The sequence below is a fragment of the Phascolarctos cinereus genome, unplaced genomic scaffold (genome assembly GCF_003287225.1).
Source record: "Phascolarctos cinereus isolate Bilbo 61053 unplaced genomic scaffold, phaCin_HiC Scaffold_3;HRSCAF=262, whole genome shotgun sequence".
NCBI lineage: Eukaryota > Metazoa > Chordata > Mammalia > Diprotodontia > Phascolarctidae > Phascolarctos > Phascolarctos cinereus.
In genome coordinates this window covers 251,684,881-251,708,564 of record NW_027555736.1, presented here as the reverse complement: position 1 = coordinate 251,708,564, position 23,684 = coordinate 251,684,881, and the positions used below count along the sequence as shown (strand labels likewise).

The 23,684-nt window shown below is 42.2% G+C and overlaps 1 protein-coding gene and 1 long non-coding RNA gene across 2 annotated transcripts; one reads left to right on the top strand and one right to left on the bottom strand.

Annotated features, from left to right (window-relative positions):
* Nucleotides 1-1,920: 1,920 nt before the first annotated feature.
* LOC110220707 (uncharacterized) lies at nucleotides 1,921-4,614 on the bottom strand. Its single transcript, XM_021004847.2, has 2 exons — nucleotides 4,092-4,614; nucleotides 1,921-3,985 (listed from the first exon to the last, which is right to left on the bottom strand). Exons 1-2 carry the CDS (start codon nucleotides 4,423-4,425, stop codon nucleotides 2,079-2,081), a joined length of 2,241 nt encoding a protein of 746 aa, XP_020860506.1. The 5' UTR covers nucleotides 4,426-4,614; the 3' UTR covers nucleotides 1,921-2,078.
* Nucleotides 4,615-12,108: 7,494 nt separating this feature from the next.
* Nucleotides 12,109-19,906, top strand: LOC110220705 (uncharacterized). The gene is made up of 3 exons (XR_002327943.2): nucleotides 12,109-15,347; nucleotides 15,985-16,129; nucleotides 18,976-19,906. It is a non-coding gene; the product is annotated as an uncharacterized LOC110220705 (long non-coding RNA).
* The last annotated feature ends 3,778 nt before the right edge of the window (nucleotides 19,907-23,684 follow it).

The following is a 23,684-nucleotide window of genomic DNA, read 5'->3' as shown; positions in this document are numbered from 1 at the left end:
GAACAAAAACCAACAAATTGTAAATAGGATCAATAAAAATGATATAGGATCAGTTTAATCTTCTCACACCGTTTTCTTTAAACATGCTACCAAATTCTCTCCTGGGCTAGATCTAGCATTCATATCGGTCTGTATACTTCTGTCAACCATTACAGAGCTTATTCTAAGAAGGACAAACACGTGCATATTTATTTCTCTCAAAGCTGGCAGATCATGCACATAGAGATACACCTGAGAGTTCATTGTGGAAATGAACCCAAGGAAAGATCAACAAAGGGGACCTTATATCCTCAGTGATTCCCTCTTACCCCTCCTGACTCGAGATAAGTCTGTCTTAGCCAAAATTGTAATCTCCATATCTGATAACCATAACATGAGAAAGGAATTTCTTAAAAAGATAGATTGCAAATACAGTAAGTGTCAAAGTGTCAATTGGAATTATAGTTCCAGGATGTCTATGTCTCTTCCATCATTAACATGACATAATATAACTAACATACCATGTCCATAAGACACCAAAATAAGAGAAATGCCATTATTCAAGATAGTGTCTGGTTCAAGGTGCCTTGTCCTTGGCAGTCATAAACAGAATTCTCTTAGTCAGCTTCATCTGGCCTTACAGTTGCTGACACAGGAAGGAGAATTTTGGGTTCACTCAGAGAGAAAAGCAAAGCATGTCTGTTATGCCAGAGCATGCAAAGCATTATGGTAGGTTAAACTCAGAGTGGGCTAAAAATGTCTTTCTCCTGATTGTCCAGTTCAGGTTTTAGGCCTTTCTCAGGTCTTGGGGTGCTCAAAATGATCTCAAAAGATCGTTACTATATAACTTGCTTTCCAATTTTTCTTTTAAAAACTGGTCTGCCACATTTAAAGTTTTAATAGCCAGCCAAACCCAAAAGGTCTCTTAATTGCTAAGGAAACTCTAAAATTTTCCTCTCTGCCCCATTGTTCAGTTACCTGATAGACTCTGGAGACTTTTTCTTAGAGTTTTTAGACTTGTTTTCTGTTAAGGACCTGTATTTGTACTCTAAAACCCATTTTGTAACATCATTTATACCCACATAAGCCACGCCAAGAACTTATAGAACCTTAGATGAAATATTCAGAAACTTAATTAATTCTATTTTATCCTAATTTGTTCCTTGTGCTCAGAGTGCATCATAAAAAAACATTTAAAAAGCAGCTATGTAAAAACTTTATTATATTCTATAGTGAGATGCAAAAGAATTCATGCACAAGGTATTCCTTAAAAACAAAGAAATAAACCTCTAAAAGGATGTCTGACCTCCAGATAATTTATTATCATTTTCCCTTTATTTTTAATATGTTTTTTGTTGAAGTATTTGTGGCCAGCTTCACAGAAATATATTAAAATGAAGGTTTTGCAAGGGCACTATGTATTCACTTGTCCTTAAGTCAAAATTTCAAGTGCAAAGTGTACAAGAACATACAGGAGAAATTGTGATGAAGACAGAATAAAGAAATATTTAACTTGTAACAAAGACAGGTAGAAGGAGAATAAAAAGTGTGATGAATTATACAAAGTTCTCGAACCCTAATTGTGAAATTGAAAGTTATAGGGAATAGTGATTTTCAGAAAAGGATATAATTTCTAAAATGAGTATCTATTACAAATGAATATCCTTCCTGCTTTGTATAATATTAAAACAAATTCAAAGAAAGCCTGGATGAAGTCATACTGCTAAATATAGCCTTTCCAGTCGAATGTGACAAATTTAATTCAACAAATATTTATTAAGCACCTACTATAAGCACGGCACTGTTCTAGAAAGGGCTTTTTTTAAAAAAGACATTTTGAATAATGACTTCCAACATATATGTGATTCATTTTAAAAATAGGTCTTTTCCATACTTTCCATATCTATTTTAGCGGCAATAACACAAGAGATTTTAAACCGCTTTCCTTTTTTATTATTCACTTTTCCAATATGTATTCCAATTGTGATGTTTCCTTTTCATTTGACAATTCCCCTTGCTACTTTCAGGGCCCTACCCTTTTTTAAGGCACGTGCTTAAATTTTAACCTGGTACTGTACTTCCTTCTTGGGGACTCTTCCTCATTCATCTGCTTCAGGAGCTTCTGGTTCCACAGGAGCAGACTCTGGTTCTTTTTGCGGAACCTCCATTTCAGTAGAATCCTCTTGTTCCACAGGAGGAGAAGAAGGGACTTCTTCCATAAGAGTACCCTTCATTTCAGCAAGGGGGAGCTCTAGTTCATCCAGAGGTGATTCTTCCACGGGAGCATTCTCTGTTTCAGCAGGAGGCTCAAGTTCAGGTTCATTTAGAGGAGCTTCTTCCTCAGGAGGATTCTCTATGGGAACAGAAAAAGATTCCGGTTCTTCGAGAGGAGCGTCCTCCTCAGGGGCAGCGTTGGCTTCAACAGAAGGAGACTCCAGTTCTTCAAGAGGAGCTTCTTCCTCAGGAGAAGGCTCTACTTCACCAAGAGGAGGCTGTAATTCCTCAAAAGGAGCTTCTTCCACAGGGGCAGCCTCTACTTCCTCAAGAGGAGGCTCTACTTCCTCAAGAGGAGCATCTTCCACAGGGGCAGCCTCTACTTCATCAGGAGGAGCTTCTTCCACAGGGGCAGCCTCTACTTCATCAGAAGGAGGCTCCAATTCCTCAAAAGGAATTTCTTCCACAGAGGAAGGCTCTACTTCAACAGGAGCAGCTTCTACCTCAAGTGCAGCTTCTTCCATAAAAGACTTCACTTCATCAGGAGGCTCTTGCTCCTCAAGAGGAGCTTCTTCCATGGGAGAAAGTTCTTCATCAACAGGAATTTCTACCTCATCAGGAGGAGCTTCTTCCATGGGAAAAGTTTCTTTATCAACAGGAGGAGGCTCTAGTTCCTCAAGTGGGCCTTCTTCCATGGGAGAAAGTTCTACATCAGTAGTAGGAGGCTCTGGTTCCTCATGGGGCATCTCTTCCATGGGAGAAGTCTCTTCTTCAACAGGAGACTCTAGTTCCTCAACGGGAGACTCTTCCATAGGAGAAGTCTCTACTTCAACAGGAGACTCTATGTCCTCAAGAAGACCTTCTTCCTCAGGAGGAAATTCTTTTTCAGCAGCAGGAGAAGACTCTAGGTCAATAGGGCCCTCTCTGTCAGAAGATTCAAGTTCAGCAAGAGGAGGCTGTCCTTCATGAACTACCTCTTCTGTAGAAACATCCCCCCTTTTTATAATGGGTGGTACTTCAGGGGCAGCATCTACTGAAACCCTTTTGGGGCTTTTCAGACCTATCTCAGAGCCAGATTCTTCAGGGGGTTCAATAACTGAGGCTTCGCTATCCTGGGGAGAGAAAGTTTTACTAGCAGTAGCACTTCCCTGGGCAGAGAATGTTTTGCTAGCCCTAGAACTTGCCTGGGGAGAAAGAGTTCTGCTAGCAGCTTCAGTACTCCCCTGGGCAGAGATGAATTTGACACTTCCTGGGGGAGAGAAAGTTTTACTAGCAGTAGCACTTCCCTGGGCAGAGAATCTTTTGCTAGCCCTAGCACTTACCTGGGGAGAAAAAGTTCTGCTAGCAGCATCAGTACTTGCCTGGGCAGAGATGATTTTGGCACTTCCTGGGGGAGAGAAAGTTTTGCTAGCAGTAGCACTTCCTGGAGGAAAGGAAATTTTACTGACAGTTTTGCTAACAGCAGAACTTCCTCGGGATGTCCTTGGTGTTATTTTAGGTCCCTCAGTATCTTCCATTGGCTGGGATGATGAATCTTTTTTGCTACTAGCACTAGGAAGTCCTATTAGCTCATTATCACTCATTCCTGTCTGCTTGTCCACCATTTCACTGCATATGCCATGGTAGGCCGCAAGACCCCAATCTCCAGTGCAACTTGTCTGCTGAGATCTGTTTATCAAGGAATAGCTTGGGCGTCTGTTTAAGGGAGTTTCATGCTCTTTAGATGGATGGGCAATTTGTTCAATATCAGATTCAAGGGCAGGCGGAGGTGCCCCTCCAATATCAACTAAGGCTTTTCCGAGTGGTTCACCAGACTTCATTTCTCCTCCACCACTTGAGTCCTTAGATTCCTCAAGTTTAGATTGTGGTGGTAGAATTTCTTCCTTCCTTCTTGAGACTTTTTTCCCCCCCTACTTTAATTTCCTCTGTCTGCTGGGATTTATCTGTCAGTTCTTGTCCATCTTTTCTCCTCTGCCAAGTTTGTTGAAGCTGAGAAGATAATCTCATTTTATCATATTCTTTAGTAGAATGCTTTGCTTTGTTTTCATGTATATTACTATGGCTAAGGACAGCTTTTGGTGCAGCCGATTGTGAGCCTGTCAGGTGTTTCTTTTTCTCAGTGATATCTGTTTGCTGGGATTTGTCTACCATTGCTTGAGAAGGTTTCCTTCTTTTTCTCATTTCTTGCCTCCCTGCTGAAACTGGTTGATCATGTTCATTACTGTCTTCCATTGCCACAGTTGGTGATTTCAGTTTCGTATTATTCCTTAGGCTACTTATTGTCAAATTTCTCCAAAGTGTCAAGGAGTTAAGCCTTTGATTTCCTTTGTGATGGCTTGATCACAAGTGATTGCACTCTGTCTTTCATTCTTGCTGGATCCCACTTTATTCAATAAGCCTCTTTCTGGTTTAATCTCTGTTATGAACAGAGTCTCGCTTCTAGAAGTTTCCCTCATGGGTCTATGACATCACTGTTATGTCTGCCTACAGGGTTCCATAGTATTCTTAGGTTCTCATTACCTTAGTATACATTCAGCTGCTAGCTGCTAACATACTAACTCTGAAAGGAATTAAGCAGTAAAATACAGCATTCTCCTCCAAGAGGAATCTTCAGTTCTGACACTTTTAGTTTGCTGGAGAAGAAAATTCTGAGGGTTCAATCCAGTATCTTTTCATGTTCACACTACTGAAGGCAGTTGTGTTGAGTAGATTCAATGGAAGTCTACAACCTGTTTTCTGGAAGAAAAAAACTCTCTGAAAACATATATTTGAGAATATTTTTTATCAATGTATGTTTGAGGAAGAGAAAAACAAGTTGAATAACTCAAGAGTTCTAGAGTCCATGGCCTGAAAGTGAGTGAGGGCTTTTTAAAAAAATTTTAGATTATGTATATTTAACTCTCAGGGTACACAGTACTTGACTATCTAAATGTGCTGTGTTTGGTTCCTAGGTCAAATAATGATACTCATTTATACTTAGGTGCCATTTCATAAAATAGCTCCAAATGAGGAGTATAGGAATTATTTGAGATGATGACAGGTGAAACTGAATCATTTACTGAAATGGTCACTGAATTTTCTTCTCAATAGGAGGCAACTGCCTCTAAGGAAGAAAAAAAACACCTTTGCATGGGTCTTAAAAAATAATTTCAAAAACAGTGTTTCCTAGAGCAGGCTTAATTTAGGCTAGTCCTAAATTTAGGTTCAATATGGGAATGAGATTAAGACATTCATAGGTCATTCAAAAGTTAACAAAAAGAGATTTACTTAGCCAAAGGAGGGGAAGGTTATTCAACAGGGATTCAAAATGAGTTGATTCAACTAATTTGAAGTTCCCCTGCCTCTGAGTTGCTAACACATCCATAGCACACAAGCCAAGCCTCTGCAACTTTGCTTTGTTTTTGTTTTCTGGCTAGGCAACTGGGTTGAGTGACTTGCCCAGGGTCACACAGCTCGTAAGTGTCAAGTGTCTAAGACCAGATTTGAACTCAGGTACTCCTGACTCCAGGGCTGGTGCTCTAACCACTTCCACCTAGCTGCCCCCTAGCCAAGCCTCTGGGCAGGTTGTTTCACACTTAGGCAACCAGGAAGTGATGTCAATATCCTAAGTCTTTAGCTCCCTCAACAAATCAAATAACAAGGACAGTTTGAATACCTTTTAAAGGAAAACTAGCATAACTTGTATGGAGGGGTTAGGATATTGCTCCCACCATGCCCTACCTTTTGAAGGACCTTCTGTGTCTTCAATGATGCATCAGGGTTGAATCCTGATATACACAGCGCAGAAAGAGGAAAAGAAAAACTAAAACAGAAAGGTAGTAAAAAACCAACGTAACAGCTCCCTGAAGGCATGACAGTTATGGGAGAATGAAAGCAAAAAATCCTGGGTTTACCTCCCCCTAACCCCCACACACTTTGGAAGGACCAATTTTCAGAGCTAAAGATCTGGTCGAAGTGGTGAGTGGTGTCAAATCTTTCTGGTTCACAGTAGTTCTTTTAAGGTACAGAGGTATAGTAGCAGCAGCGCCGGGAACGTCAAAGCTACAGTGAAGATGATGACATTTTCTTGCATAGTCACTAATCCTCATCACAGGCAACAGAAAATTGTCCTGTACAACCACTCACCTAGTATTCCTTTGCCTACCTGCCAAGGACCTTTCTGTCTCTGGAGAGCCATGGTCTGGGGGGAGAGAATTCAAAATCTTTGCCCCATCAGAAGACTGAAGGACTGCTCCTCTTCCTCTATGGGGCTGGGTAGACATTTTTCACCTCCTTCCTTCTTGCCAAAAAACAAGCTGCCTCCCAACAGTGCCACCCCTCGGTCCTATAAGACCTCCCTGGGGAGGAATTGTACAATGACTCCTGGATATTTTACAGGCAACAATATTGGGGTACTTTTTTATGACAAGCAAAGAGCTATAGTGGGTCTTACCTTTTCTACTGTCTCTGCTGGACCCTGTGAATCTACCCACTCTGCTGATGGAGCTAGTTCCAGCGCCAGTGCCATTCCCAATGGGGCCTTCACCACTTCCCACTACCACTGACTCAGGGTCAGCTGCTACCCATTTTGTACCAGGGGCACAGTGCAGATACAGGTGCTGCCACTGACTCCTATAAGGTATCAGAACAAATGCCCCTCCTGTGATGTCCCCCTTTAATAGGGCAGAGTGTTGCTTTAGGGCTGTGCTGCTATTGCTAGGGTCTGACTCTATCTCCCTATACTGGAATAACAATTGTCCTATTCCTGGACCTGATTCTTTACTTTCCCTTCCTTCCCATGCAGGGCTGAGTACTGCTACATGTCTGTGCTTCCACTTCTGGGGCTTGACTTTACACCCCTATACTCGGGTGAACAATATCCTCCCCCTCCATGCCAAGAGCTGTGGGTTTGCACAGTCACTGCTCCTTCATGGTGGTATTGTGGTTTCGTGATGTGCTATGGAAGCACTGTCTCAAAGAATTCAGTCAGACCACCTCTCATCCAAGTATAATAGGCATTTATTGAGGATTGATGGTCCCCAGAAGTGGGCTAGTTTCCAAGAGGAACCAGTAACTTCAGAGAAAGCAATGTGAGAGGTCAGAAACGATTATATTTCTATATAAGGAAACTGAGAGAAAAGGTAGCTCTAGGTTAGAGGTTGTAGAATCGGCTAAAAGTGGATGAAACTGGTTGTTTGGCTAAAGAGGCTGGAAGTAGGACAAAGGTTAAGCTTTACTTAGAGTGTGCATGCATAATGCGTTCATTGATACTAAACCTCTCTGCCTAGAGGGAAGCAGTAGCACAAAACTAGGCACATTTCATATGTTAACGGGAGGGAGGACATGTTGTGAAGTGGGAGTATCAGGAAGATTGTAACCCTGAAGAGCAAGGACCAAGGAATGAACTGCATAAAAGGCTTGCTCTGGCTTCTGTTGGTGTGTGTGTTCTCTTGGGGTACCACACACACACACACACACACACACACACACACACACACACACACGCACACGCACACACGCGCGCGCGCGCGCGCGCTCCTTGCAAGAACCCTAATTAACCACTTCCTTCGCTCACTTTGGTTCAGTTTTGTTTCCTGAAGGGGAACAGAACTCTGATGGTTTGCAATTAGGGAAACAGTGGGCTGCAACAGCTTGCCCGTAACTCCCTGACCTAACCAAGGAGTGTCAGAACCCCGTTTCTAACAGCAAGATGGATTTTTATAGGGTAAAGGTCTAATCACATAACAGAAATTATGAATATTAAAAAAGCAGGAGGGATTTGTCAAAGGATTAGGTAACAGGGGAGGGGTCCCTTCTATGGTTCAGTGGTCAAACATTGTGGTTGTGCTGCCCTCCGACTGGCTATCTGTTATGGTCTCGCCTGGTCAAGATAGATAGTTAGGAATTGTGGTCCTGCCTTGGGCTAAATGGATGATGTGGTTGTGGTTGAGTATAAGAACACATCTGTTCAAATATGTGAATTGGATCTGAGGGCAGTGGCTAGCTAGGGGCAGTGGCTGTATTGAATCTGGGAGCCCGTGGTGTGCTTAAAGCCGGATTGTGTGGTTAAATCAGGACATGCCTGCTGTTCAGTGGGGGCCCGTAAGGAAGTTAAAATATTGGGGCTGGGGTCAGCTTTATTAGGATTCCATAGTATCACTGGTATAGGGTACTCCTTGGGAGAGTGGAAAACTCCCTCCACTAATGCAAGTTCCAAGTCTTTTTTTTTTTTGCAACCCATAGTGTTAGAGAGTGGCTTAGAACACTGAGAAGTTAAGTGATCTGTCCAGGAACACATAACCAGTATTTGTCAGAGATGGGATTTGAACCCATATGTTCTTGACTCGTAGGCCAGCCTAAGACATGCTGCCTCTCTGATTCAAAGAATGTTAAAATCAGAACTTTGAAGCAAAAAGTGACCACATGATTCTAAAAATTAATTACATTTCATTTTTGAAAGTTTCCCATTAGAAAGTAGTTTCAAGTATCTAGACCTATAAGGCCAAACATTTTGGATAATGATCTCTACTATATCTTGAAGGAGATTTGTTCCTGACTCTTCAGGTTTCTGTTTATACACTTAGCAAGATATTAATTTTTCTATGCTTTAATTTTCCCAGAAGGAAATGGCAGATACTGCCACAGACTTCGCTCCTGGGAACATTACAAAGGTTTTCTAATGAAATATTTGATATTTGGCGAGCTGAAAACTCAACGTAAGCATTAACAACTGCAATTCTGCTGTGGGGAGGAATGTTGTCTTATAATAATGATGATGATGATAATGATGATAGTTGTTGTTCAGTCACAGTGTTACTGTTTGCGGCTCTATCCGGGGTTTTCTTGCCAAAGATGTTGAAGTGGTTTGCCATTTCCTTCTCCAGCTCATTTTACAGATGAGGAAGCTGAGGCAAGAAAGGTTAAGTAATATGCCCAGGGTTACACAGCTAAAGCATCTAAATGAGTCTTTCTGACTCCAGGCCTGGTACTCTATCCACTGCACTACCTTGTTGCTTAATATAACTAGCATTTATGTCACACTTTAAAGGTTTTTTTTGTTTTGTTTTTTGGCTAGGCAATGGGGTTAAGTGACTTGCCCAGGGTCACACAGCTAGTAAATGTTATGTGTCTAAGGCCAGACTTGAACTCAGGTCCTCCTGAATCCAGGGTTGGTGCTCTATCCACTTCGCCACCTAGCTGCCCCAACACTTTAAGGTTTACAAAGTGCTTTACAGTTAACTCATTTGATTATATACACTTTTTATTTCCACCTCGTTGTACACACAATAGGTGTGTTTAATGTTGTGAATTACTGTGTAAAAAATGAGATCACTCCAGGTCTCTTTCTCATAGGTCCTCCAAGGGTGGAATGGAGGGCATTATGTGATACAAATCAAAGACATTTCCAGTAGAAATGTAAGTTTTCTGAGGGCAGGAAAGGGCAAACTTTAACTTTTACATGTTAGTTGTACAGGGGTGTCCTGGAGCTAGCTGAACAGCCTCACAAAAGTTAATTGTTAAATTTTTACTGTGAGTGTTTACTACCTTGCAAACAGACTACAAATCAGGCCTTGGCTTACTGTTTTGTTGATTAACTAGAGGTAAGAAAGTTAAAGACGAAATGTCAATAGTGTAAATTAAACTTAAAAATATGTTAGGTGAACATTTTGAGGGGAGATCTAGTCACACATTTAACAACACACTACTCAAATATTGCTATGTTAGGGTCCTGTCAAAGCAGCTAGATAGCACAATGGATAGAGGAATGCTGGGCCTGGAGTCGGGAAGACCTGAGAACAAAATCCAGTCTCAGATACTAACCAACCACGTGGCTCTGGGCAAGTCACTTAACCTCTGTCACTAAAGCTGAAATGCTTAGTGCCTGGCACACAGTAGGAGCTAAATAAATGTTTATTCCCTCCCCTTTCCATACCTTGTCCAATGAGGCAGACTTTAAAAAGTTTCCCTAATTTCCTGCCCTTGCACAGTCATGAAACAAATAGCTCCTGAGTATGTCCTCCTACCCCAGTTAGAGAGCCAACACTACAATGGAGCTGGAGGATTCAGAACCCAAATTCTGCACTAGGAAAGGTCGCTCTCTCCTATGTGGTTCCTAGAACTGTCGCAATTGATCAAAACATTTATTAAGCCTCTACCTGCCAGGCACTGTCTTAAGTGCTAAGGATAGGAAAGGAAACAAAAGACAGTCCCTATGCTCAAGGAACTCAGTCTAATGGAGGAGACAATAAGCTATATACAGGATAAGTAAGAAATAATTAACTGAGGGAAGGCACTAGAATTAAGAGAAGTTGAGAAAGGCTTCTTGTAAAAAATAGAATTTTAGTTGATGTTTAAAAAGAAAGCCACAGAAATCAGTAGGCAGAGATGAGGGAGAACATTCCAAGTATGAGAGGAAGCCAGAGGAAGTGCCTGGAGCCAAGAGATGGGAGGTGGGGGGTGGGGTCTTGTTCATAGAAGAGCTTGACTGAAGACTACATAGGGAGAAATAACATATGAGAAGACTGGAAAGATAGGATGGCACTAGGAAATGAAGAGCTTAGAATGCCAAAAAGGGCATTTTGTATTTCGTCTTGAAGCTGATAGGGAGCTGCTGGAATTTATTGAGAAGGGAGGTGACGTAGTTAGACCTGTACTTTAGGAAAATCACTTTGATGGCTGAATGAAGGATGGATTGGAGTAGGGAGAGACTTGAGGCAGGTAGACCCACCAATAGGCTATTACAATAATTCAGGTGGGAGGTGATGAGAGCTTGTACTACAGTGGTACTATCAGGGGAGAAAAGGGAGGTGTATCCCAGAGATGTTACAAAGGTGAAAACGACAGGTTTGGCAACAGCTTGGAAAGGGTTAGTGACGATGAGGACTCCAAGATGATTCCTTGAGAGACTGGGAGGCTGGTGTTACCCTCTACAGTAACAGGGAAGATAGAGGGGGAGGAGGGTTTAAAGAAAAAGATAATGAGTTCTGTTTTGGACAGGTTCAGTTTAAGATGTTTACTGTATATCCATATTGAGATGTCTCGAAGGCAATTGGAGTTGCGGGATTGGAGGGCAGCATGCTTCTCAGCAATACAAGGATCTAGGATCTCCAGAGGCCTTGTGATGGAGGGTGCTATCCACATCCAAAGAAAGAACTATGGAGTTTGAATGCAGATTGAAGCATACTATTTGCTATTTTTTTTCTCTTCTGTTGAGTTTTGTTTCCTCTTTCTGGTGGTTCCTCCTATTGGTTCTAATTTTTACTTACAACATGAGTAATCTGAAAATATGTTTAATAAGAATGTGTATGTGTATATATATATATATCAGATTGGGCTCTGTCTTGGGAGGGGTTGGGGAGGAAGGGGGAGAAAAATTTTGAACTCAAAGGCATATGGAAGTGACTGTTGATAAATGGAAATAAACTAATAAAAATTTTTTAAAAAGATTGGAGGGCAGCCCAGATGTTGGCAGGATAGATTTGAGAATCATCAGCAAACAGATGATAATTTAATCTGAGTTCTGAGATCACCAAGTGAAGTAGTACGGGGGAGAAGAGGACCCAGAGCAGAGCCCTATGGGACTCCCATGGTCAGTGAACACGCATGACCCGGATGAGGCTCCTGAAAATTGTCCCGAACCTTCATATCCCCAATAAGAGGCACTAGGAAATGCCAATCGAAGGTGTTTATGAGAAATAAGATCAAATCCTCTAGATGCAAAAAAGACACAATTAAGAAATGGGTGTGAGTCTCATTGAGCTGCAGTAAGGGTGTGCGTGGGTCGTGGGGAGGGTGGTCAGTAACTGCTGCCTCTTGTTTCTTTCCTCAGGCTCTAGCCACTGGAAATTATTAAAAAAAAAAAAAAGTAAACATAGCCGTATACCTCCCTCTGGTAGGCAGAGTCTGAAGAAGGGAATTGCTACTGTAGCTGTCACGGGACACATGGACCACCACGGCCTCCCTCTTCCCATACGGTCTGTGTTTAGCTCCTCAGGTTTATCCCTGCGCATGGCCAGCCCACGATGTTGGGGCGGGTTTAAAGGAATTCGCGGGTAAATACTTTTTAAACCTTCCTTCAGGATCCTGGGGTTTGTAGTATTTTTTCCCTGCTCATGGAAGAGACTCCAGACTTGGACTGGACTGGGTGACGCCTGCGGAAAAGCTCCGAGTGTGTCTGTGCGGAGACAGTGCGGGAGCGTTGGCTGCGGCAGCCAGTGACGGGACTTTAGCGTGAAACTGGACTCGGGGGCTGGAGCCGTCCGGGGGAAGAGGGCGGGAAGCCTGATAACGCTCTGGGGGGCGGGGAGGCGGCCCCTCTGCTCAGGGGGAAGCCTCCAGCGGTGGACGGGCCCCGCGGTCACGCTGCAGCCAGTGCAACGTGCGGGGCATCCCGCGGGTGCCACGAACTCGAGGCGGGCCGCCCACGAGCTCGGTCCCTGTGCTGCGCTCAGAAGGGACCGTCGCGGCCTTTTGGAGAAATTCGAGATTGCAAACCCTTCCTTTCCGAATAAGCCTTGGATTTCCAAGAAACCTGACCTTTTAAAATGAAAATTGACCAAGATTAATTTAGATTTGGGGGGTGGGGTGGAGATCGAAGTGAACAGATTCCTTTAATGACATTCATGAGATCTGAACATTTCGACCAATGAAAGAGTGAACGAATGAGCAACGAAATGTCAATGAAGAAAACTGTTTAGGTGGCCAGGATCTACCCCTGGGGCCGCTCTGCTGGGGGTGGAACTGGTCAGAGGACACACCTCTCCATCCCCATAGACCCACCCAAAAGGGGCTGGTTTCTGTCTCCCTCCCCGCCTTCCTTTATGGGTTGTGTCTGGGGATTTGCTTGGGCTAGACAGCCTGCACGCTCTCCCGGGTTTCGGTGGCCATGAAATTGACCAACCTAGCAGCCCTTCGCTCACAGAGGTCGCGGAGGTGCCTCCCTGAGGTCCTGGGGGTGGTCTGGCTGGTGGAGTGGGGCTTCTCAAGACATTAGTGATAGCTTGGGGAAGGGCGGGAAGATGAAGTCTTGGCCCTGTGGCTATGGTGTCGGGATAAGGAAGCTGATCGTGGGCTGGAAGACGGAGAAAGCCTGGGCTGCATCTTCTGGCAGCTCCTCCCCATGCCAAGGATCCCTCTGTGGAGGTCTTAAGGAAGTGGGAACAGCAGCACATTGCAAGCCAGAAGCTGGAGTCCCTTTCATTTTCTCCCCTCTTCTCTGCCTCCCCCCCCAACAAAATCCTGAGTGGATTGATGATTCCTCCTGAGGTTAACTGGAGAAGACTCCTCAGCCTTGTGTGCAAATTCTAGGTGGCACACCTTGGCTGTCCAAAAATTGAAGCAAAGTTTTTGAGAACTAGGCAAAGATTAATCTTTTTTAAAAAAATTATTTTGATTTATCAACAATCACTTCCATAAACTTTTGAGTTTTACATTTTTCTCCCCCTGCCTCTCCACCTCCCTCCCCAAGATGGTGAGCAATCTGATATAGGCTATACTAATATATATTCCTATTAAACATGTTTTCACATTAGTCATGTTGTAAGTAAGAATTAGAACCAATAGGAGGAACCACCAGAAAGAGGAAACAAAACACAACGGAAAAAAAAAGCAAATAGTATGCTTCAATCCATATTCAAACTCCCTAGTTCTTTCTTTGGGTGTGGATAGCATTTGCCATCATGAGGCCTTTGGAGATGTTTTTGGAGATCCTTGTGTTGCTGAGAAGGGTTAAGTCTATCAATATTAGTCATCACACAGTGTGGCTGTTATTGTGTATATTGTTCTCCTGGTTCTGCTCACTTCACTCAGAATCAGACCATACAAGTATTTCCAGGTTTTTCTGAAGTCTGCCTGTTCATCATTTCTTATAGCACAATAGTATTCCATTGCGTTCATATATCACATTCACAGTTATGATTACTATCTGTCTTTCTCTCCATCTTCACCCCCCTTTATGCTTTTCTGTCTCCTTTCCCCTCCTCACTAGTGCTTTGCTTTTGACTGTTGCCTCCCTCAGTCCTGCCTCCCTTCTATTAGCCCCCTTCCTTTTCTTCCCCTTTACCCTTACTACTTCTTCCCTCCTTTCTAGTCTCCCTCCCTTTTCTTTCCACTTTTCCCTCCTACTGCCTATAGGGCAAGTTAGATTTCTATACCTAACTGATTATGTTATTTCCTTCTTGAGGCAAATCTGATGAGAGTAAGGCTCAAACAATGCTCGTATCCCTCCCTACTTTCCCTCTGCTGTAATACATTTTTTTGCCTTTTCATGTAATGTAATTTACCCTTGTCTGTCTCCTCCTTTCCTTTTCTCTTAATACATTTTCTTAGTAAGATTAATCCACTTACTTGAATCCATTTAACCCACTTGATTAGATTTTTTTTATCATTACATCAAAGTCAATTTAACCCCCCCCCTTTATGTATACTCCATTAACATGGTGTAATGACAATACAATTCTCAAGAGTGTGAGAGACACTCTCTCAGAAGTGAAGCCTCCTCAAAGGGTCAGTAGCTCTTGTTAATAGTTCTTGATTGTTGCTTGCAAAACCCTCCCTGGCTCAGACTCTGTTTTTAAGTACTTAGCAGAAAGAATAGCCCTCCCCCAACCTGAACTGCTTGCCCTTGAAAAACTTCCCACCTTTTGTTGTCTCTGGGCAAACTTGTGTAATTCTCTGCTACTGGGGAAAATCCGTGAATAGATTGTTCCCCTCAAAGCCTAGCCAATGGGATAAGGGGAAAGGGGTTAGGGAGAAGGAGCTCGAGTTAGGGTATAAATAAGCCTTGATTTCTGTAATGAACTTGTACTCTCCTGGCAGGTCATGGTGACTAGGAGCGGTACCCTTTCTCATGAGAAAGCAATAAACTCCTTTCTAGTTTCACGGTATGTAAGTCTTTGTTTTTATTTTGAGTAAGTGGACTCTGTCCCACACAGTTGGGGACTCTCCCTGGAATTTCATCCCTTATTTGAGAAGGGCCTCCCAGCCAGTCCTAGCACAGGCACCCACCGGCCGCTTGCCAGCTGTCCAATGAATGGTTTGGGAGTTTCCTTTCACTTTTAAGGAATGGACCCAAAGAAAGACAGATACCTGAAAGCAGAAACCTTGGAAAGGGCACAACGACCACCACCCACTGAAGAATTTGAATCAGTCACATAAGTTTGTATACCCAGACCCAGGTAAGACAAGATTGGTGAGCTTCCCCCCCCCCAAAGAGGGCAAGAACTAGTGAGTCTCTGGGTGACCGGGGGAAGTGAAACAAGGCTGAGCTTAGTGAGGGGAGAAGGCAAGATCGGTGAGCTTTCTACAGAAAGCAAGAAGTAGTGAGTCCTCGGCAAGATCTAGCCAGCCTCCCCTCCCATAACGGGGCAGGACTGGTGAGTTCTCGAAAGAGGACAGGAACTAGTGAGCCTCCACCTCATGTCAGGATACAGTGAGCCTTAATGGGCAAGAGCTGGTGAGCCATGGGGACTTCCCAAAAGCGGGTGGACAGCAACATAGTTCCTTTCCAGATGTTCGGGACGATAGCTAATTGGACTTTGCCAAAGTATAAAGGGAAAGATAAAAAAGAAAATGATTACATATGATTTGAGGAGTTTACAGCAATTTGTTGTGTGTCCGTTTTGTGTTTGTGTCTGTTCCTGTGTGTCTACTGGAAAGGGACTTTAATCAAAGTCCATCAGAGGGATAAGTAGGTAGAAGGAAGGCAGGAAAGTTTATGAGAGTAAAAGATTTGGAGACTCTTAGAAAAATCTCTCTCTCTCTCTCTCTCTCTCTCTCTCTCTCTCTCTCTTCTCCATTCTAACTGTGGCCAAGTTTTGAATGTGGAGGAAAAGAAAGAAAAAAGAAAAGGGGAACCTTTTCCCCTCAGATGAAAAAGAAAGGCAGATTGAGTAGCACTTAATCCTTTCTGCCTCACATAACAGAGACAAGTTTTTGTGCACCAGAACACAACCAAAAGGTAATTTAATTCATTCTGATAATATTTTAAATGAAATGTGACGTTACACTGTTTGACACTAAGGTAAATTGGGAAAATGTGTGGATCTGAAATTTGTTGTAATTGGAAGGTGCCTAACATAATGCCTAGCAGAGGGTAGACACTAAAAATGTTAACAACTATCATTAATTCCTTAATTAGATGTGACTAATTGGAAACACAGTCAACAGAATTGGAGCCACCTGTTTCAAGTTTTAAACCTCTAGTATTGTTTCAAATTGGTAAACTTTTGTTTTAAAGTGAACTGAAAGAAACTAAAGGACAGTGGAAAAATTGTGTAAAACCAGTCAGCCCTGCTAACCCTGTCTTATAATTTTTTTCTATTTAGAAGACCAGGTATATCCACCTTTACCTGTAGTTAAAAAAGGGGTTATAGCTGAAACAGTTTGCTGAGACCTTCACCCCTTACTCCAAAAGAATTTGGGTCTCATTTGTTTGAGGGGGGGAATGATGGGGTTGGGATCTGGGCCCCAGAAAGGAAAAACCCTGGACTTTCCCACAGGGCCAAATCTCTGGCGGTTTCCTGAGGCTATAATCCCATCAACTGGCCTTTCCTTGTGGCTACACCCAATCTCCCCTCCATTGTTTTACCTCCCTATGGCCCCTGGCCATTTCCCTTGCCATCCAGATATAGGGGTGGGAGCGGCCCCAGGAGACTGTTGGACCTGGTGAAAGGGTTCAGAAGGAAAGATTTATTTTTTTATTGGGTTTGTTTTGAGTTTTTTGCTGTGTGAAAAGGAGTAACTGCCCATTCCAAACAGTCCTCCTTGGGATATGGGGGTCGGCAGTTAAGGACACCAAGATTAGCTCCTTCCTGGGAGGACCTGATTGATCTGAAGGAAACCACAGGGTTAGTGTTCTCAGCCAAGAACTAAAGCAGTTACTCAAAGACCAAGAGAACTTTCAGATCACCACCACCACCTATTAAGAGAGGTTCCTTCAGCTCAAGGAGGAAGCAGTTATGTGAACACTCCCCTCAATAGTTTGGAGATTAGGAATTTCAAAAAGGATATTGGGAAACATAGAAAACCCCTCTGGGGTCGTGGAACAGTTTAACCAATTTTTGGGTCCAAATTTGTATACTTGGAGAAATCGTAGCAATATTAGATATCTTATTCACAGGGGAAGAACAAGTCAGATTCAGAGGGCAGTGATGAAGGCCAGGGATGCTGGCCACCTGATAGCATAAGGGGAACCAAGGGGAGAAGTTCCTCCTTGCAGATTTGAATTGGGACCATAACAATCTGGCCCATAGAAAGAACATGAGGGAATTAATAAGGTGATGGGGATCAAACAGGAAAAAGAGGAAACTCCCTCCACCTTTTTAGACAGGCTGAAGGAGAACATGAGGAAATTTTTGGGGTTAGAATTTGATTATATTTTGTAAATAACTCCTGGCCAGGTATTAATAAAAAGTTGCAAAAAGTTGGAAAATTGGCAGAACAGGCCTTTAGATGAGTCGCTAGAAACAGCCCAAAAAGTATATGTGGCCAGGGTAGAGGAAAGTAAGAAGGAGCAGGGAAAGCAGAGTTCATCTGCTCTGAGGAAAGAACTTGCAGTTCCTAAACAATGAACTTGGCTGGCTGAGAAGTTGCAAGTTTATGTACAAGTTTAAATTTGAGAAGGAAAGATGTTAAGTGAAATCTCTTATGTATGTGAGGACTGGTAAATTTTTCTTGATTATTGCAACTCCATGAGAGTATAATTAACTGTATCTTGCTAGCAGCTGGCGTGGGTGCAGGCTGAGACGGTGGAAAAAAGAAAGAAGAAAGAAAAGCTAGGCAAGTCTTAGAGGTTAATGTTCAAGACTAGTTTTCAGGAGTTTCCTCATTACAGAAAAACAACTTTATATCTTAAGAAATGATTTACAAGTTCTGGGAAGCCCTATTAATAACATAAACTAAGCCGCTAAAGATCATCTTTTTCTCAAGGAAAAGTAGTTTCAGTGCCAAAGTTCATATCTATTGTTATTTACCTTCTCAGTTCTTAGTATTGTCTACTGCAGGTCAGCCTCCTGGCTCCAGAGCTGGTAAATAATTCCTCTTTTATGTACCGAAGATGGAAAGGACATTGCCCTAGGGGGAGGCCTTGCCTGCCCGATCCTGTACTAGCATTCAAGCCCTGCTTAGAATGCTCTCCAGGTTAGACATGGTCCTCTACAGTATCTGGCTTTAAGCTGTGATTAGTGAAACTTGCTGTTTGAGGTAAAATGCTCTTGGGACTATAATTTTGTTTTGAGTTTGAATTTGGGAATAGTTGTCTGCATTAAATCAGTATCTGAGAGAAATGCCCAGAGGGAATGTGATCCTGTACTGTTAACAGGTGGAGGTCTGCATCTGGGAAAAAGCCCTCGAGGACAATCTTAGCCCTTAGGATGGGATCCTGGCTCAGTTTCCCCACTGTGTTCCTTTGAGAAGGAATGTTTCCCACCTGACTATTCCTGAGTCTGGCTATGATATGGAATTGATACTGTATGATTGGAGAACTGTGACTCTTATCGGAATTCAAACAGAGCTAAGGATGTTCTATCTTATCATATTTGGCATGTCGCATGTCCCTGCCTTTTCCTTTTATAGAAGATTTCTCTGATCAGAGCAAGTGGTCAGTAAAAGAAGTATGTGAGGTCTTGCTGTTTTGATCTGAATTTGTAGTCATCTCATGGCCTAAGTAAGAGTAAAATCAGTGTTTGAATTTATCATATGTAAAAGATTCAATTTCTGAAGTATAATTAGAGAAGCATAAACAAGTTTGTGAAACAAGATTGTGTATCAATTCAGTCTTTGGCAAGTTATCTGTTTTCTCTACAGAAGAAAGGAATCGTTCGCAAACTCCTCCACTGGGGTTTCCTGTGCCCAAATTCCAGCCTGGTGATTAGATTCTCAGTCTGGGCATGAAAAGAAGAATTGACTCCAGGTGCTATTAAAGAGAAAGGCTGGACTCACTATACCAGAGTGAAATACAATGGCATGTGTTAAAATGCAGAATTATTATTATTTAATGTAATTGTTAAAGGTACCAAGTAGTGATATGAGTGATAATTTCTATATGTGATAATATAGAAATGCAATTGATGTTATCTGAAGTTTATTGTGTTACAAAAGTTATTACTGTTTCTAAATTGTATTGTATTTCTAAAACTCTTAGACTGTAAAATTTGAGGGAAATTGTTATTGTCCTACTCCCGGTGTGTTTCCCCTGCAAGACTTCCTGTCCGGCCTGGTTAAAATAGAAGGGAAAGGAGAAATCAAGCTGGTGGTTCTGAAAAGTCAGGGCTGGGTATCAGTCTGAGACCACCCTGATGTTATTAAGATTTAGTGGGTGTGAGGAGGCTTCAAATTGTAAGAAATGAGAGATGATCTCTCAGAAGTGAAGGCTCCTCAAAGGGTCATTAGTTCTTGTTAGTGGTTCTTGTATTGTTGTTTTCAAAACCCTCCCTGCTCAGACCCTGTTTTTAAGTACTTAGCAAAAAGAATAGCCCTACCCTCAACCTGAACTGCTTGCCTTTGAAAAACTTCCCGCCTTTTCTTGTCTCTGGGCAAACTTGTGTCTCCGTGAATAGATTGTGCCCCCTGAAAGCCCAGCCAATGGGATAAGTGGAAAGGGTTTAGGGAGGAGGAGCCTGAGTTAGGGTATAAATAAGCATTGATTTCTGTAATGAGCTTGTACTCTCCTGGCAGGCAATGGTGACCAGGGGCTTTCTTATGAGAAAGCAATAAACTCCTTTCTACTTTCAAGGTATCTAAGTCTTTGTTTTTATTTTGAGTAAGTGGGCTCTGTCTCACACACAAGTGTCATCTTCCCTTGTAGGGATGTACACAGTTTGCCCTTATTAATAACATCGTTTCTTTCTGTCCTGTTTACCTTTTTATATCTCTCTTGAGTCTTGTATTTGAAGATCAAATTTTCTGTTGAGCTCTGGTCTTTTTATCAGGAAGGTTTGGAAGTCCCCTATTTCATTGAATGTTCATCTCCTCCCCTGAAAGATAATGCTCACTTTTGCTGGGTGGCAAAGGTTAATCAATTAAGATTTGATGAATTAACAGTTGTTTTGCTCGTGGGGTCCTGGGGAAGGGGGAGGGTGTTGTCTTGGTTCCAGGAGGCCCCTGCCTGGTAAGTTCCATGATCAGTGTTGTTAATGAATTTTATTAATAACCTGTATTTTTAAGCTTTTCAGAAGGGGAAAAGGCCATAGGTGAACCCAGGGCAAATCAAACCCTGGGCCAAAGTGGGGTTATTGAGTTGAAAGTGGATGCCTGGGATGAACAATTTCTTCACATTCTAATGAAGGGAGGGGAGAAGTAAAGGTGTGACCAGAGAGAATGTGATGCAAGCCCCACATCAGAGACCAGGCTTGGTCTTTGAAATACAAACCTCCTCCCTTTTTGTTGGGAAGGGAAAAGTTCCCCTCAGCCAAATTTACAGCCACATTCTCAGCAGTTAGCTATAAATGTACTTAATAGCTATTGTCTTCAGACTTCCAGGTCACTCCCCAACCTTCCTCAATGAGCTTGGTACCTAGTTCACAATTTCTCTCCCCTCCCCAAATCCTGCCTTCATACTAGGAGACCTCGACATACATGTTGACTCCTTCTCGAACAATCTAGCCACTCCTTCCCTGACCTGCTTACTTCCCATGAACTACTCAACCCCACCTCAGCCATACACAATGATGGTCATATCCTTGATCTTGTCATCAGTTACAAGTGTACCACCTCCATGTTAAAGAATTCTGAAATCCCCTTATCCATGGAAACTGGACTTCTCTGGGCATTTGCAGGTCTAACAGGGAATGCCTACTGAGCATGCCCAGTTTGTCTAATTTGGAGCCTTTTTGAGTTTCCTATCACTAAGACAGAGATAGTCTTCTTGGATTGGCTTGCTTGCATCTTTAAAATTAGCAGCTGAGCTAATTTTAACTGACTCTTTTGGGCAACTCTTCCCTGTTTACCCAGCAGTGATGCAAGAGCTGAGGGCAGCAAAGGGATTTGCCTCCCCTTATTTTATCTGAGCTCTGAGAAATGTTTCTGCTTTGTGTTGTTTGTTTTCTGTTTCAGTTGCTGGGAGTAATCCTCATCAACTGGGAGTTCATGCCGTAGTGACCTTGGAGTCTGGATTGTAGGGATGATGGTGTAGCCAGCCATTCTAGGTGGAAGCCCTGAGAAGCCTTGAGCTAAAAAGTGTTGGGGGAGGGGGGAAGAGTGTTTAGACTTGGAACTGGGGTTGTGCTCAATAGGAACTGAGCTAAATTATGAACTAATCCTCTTCCACTTCCCAGAGACTAAAGTGGTAAAAGGTTAGAGAGGGATTGTATCTCCTACTTGTTGGAGAAGTTTGTATATTTGTGATTATACCTTTGGAAGTAAATGTTCTTTTGTAAAAAAAAACTCCAGTGTTACATCTGACCATGATCTGTTGGTTTTTCACCTCTCCTTCTGCTTCCCTTATAAAAACCTACTTTTCCTCTGTATTGAGACCTCCAATCCCTTGACCCCTCAATTCTCTCTTAGGCCATCTTTCCTGCACTAATCACTCTCTCCTCTTTTCCCTATCTTGACCTTGTTGATGAATCAATTCAACTCTATAATGTCCTCCTCTCTTAAATCCCTAGAGTCATTATTTCATTGATTATGCTAAGCCAAGCCTTAACTTTGGATCATTCCTACCATTTGCTACCTTTACGCCTACACACATGCTGCAAAATGAAGGTGAAGAAAATCACACAACTATTCTGAGTCCACTATAGATTTATGTTTTACAGCCTCAACTGTTGAAGACATGATAATTCACTCATACAATAATTCATTCATAATTCAAAACAGAAAACACTAGTCACAGTTACCCTGAATGTATTAAATATTTAGGTAAAACTAAATTAGTTCAAAGATATAACATTAATACATACCGTTCCAAATGCAGTTTCACGATTTACAGAATCAGTCGTCAGACAACACATTATACATTATATTGCTGCTGGGCAATCCTACTGTATCTGCCTTATCAGCTCACTATCCCACTCTCCAAAGCTCTTCCAAACCTTTGCGTCCCTTCTCAAACTTCCCATGGCTTCTCCTCCCATCCTCTCAATGTTGCTTCATATTTTATAGAAAAATAAATTGAAACCATTCTCCCTGAGCTTCCTCTTTCCTCTTTTTCATCTCCTATCACTCATATGCCTTCTGCCATTATCTCCTCTTCACCCTTATCTCATCTGATGAGGTAGCTTTACTTCTTAGCAATGCCAACCCCTCTACCTGCTTGAGTGACCTATTCCATCCCATTTCCTCCAATAGATTGCTTCCTCTGCCATCCCCACTCTATCACTTATTTTCAAGTTCCCCCTGTCTACTAGCTTCCTCCCCTACTGCCTATAGACATATGCATGTCTCCCCTATTCTGGAAAACAAAACCAAAAACTCACTTGACCTTCCATCTCTGGTAATTATCATCCTATATCTCTTTTGCCTTTTATAGCAAAACTCCTTAAAAAGATTGTCTACCGAGCAGGATGATTTCAGAAAAACCTGGAAAGACTTACATGAGCTGATGCAGAGTGAAGTAAGAAGAACCAGGAGAACATTGTACACAGTTATGTGATGAACTGCTGTGAATGACTTAGTTATTCTCAGTAATACAATGATCCAAAACAATCCAAAGGACTCATTAAAAAAATTGTTTTTATTAATTTATTTTGATTTATCAACAATCATTTCCATATGCTTTTGAGTTGAAAATTTTTCTCCTTCCTCCCCCCCACTGTCCCCAAGATGGTGCACAATCTGATATAGGCTTTACATTTTCATTCCTATTAAACATATTTTCACATTAGTGAAGTTGTAAGTACAAATGAAAACCAATAGGAGGAACCATCAGAAAGATGAAACAAAACTCAACAGAAGGTAAAAATAAGTGATAGCGATGCGACTTCCATAGTTCTTTCTTTGGATGTGGACAGCATTTTCCATCCTGAGGCCTCTGGAAATGTCTTAGATCCTTGTAATGCTGAGTAGAGTTCAGTTTAACAATATCAGTCATCGCGTAACGCAGCTGTTATTGTGTACAAAGTCCTCTTGGTTCCAAAGGACTCATGATGAATGCGATCCACCTCCAGAGAAAGAACTGATGGTGTCTCAATGCAGACCAAAGCATAACTATTTTTCACTTTCATTATTATTTTTGGCTCAAGCTTTCATCCACAAAATGACTGATATAGAAATATGTTTTATATGATTGTACATTTATAACCTATACCTTGCTTACTATCTCAGAGAGGGGGTAGAGGAGGAAGGGGGGGATCTCTAAAGTTACCATCAATCTCTGGTTGCCAAATTCAATTGTCTTTTCTCAATCCTCATCTCCTTGAAATCTCTGCAGCCTTTGACACTGTTGATCATCCTGTCTTCCTTGAACCTCTTTGCTCTCTAGGTTTTCTGGACACTACTCTCTCCTGGTTCTCCTCCTCCCTATCAGACTGCTCCTTCTGTGTCTCCTTTACTAAATCCTTATCCAGATCACACCC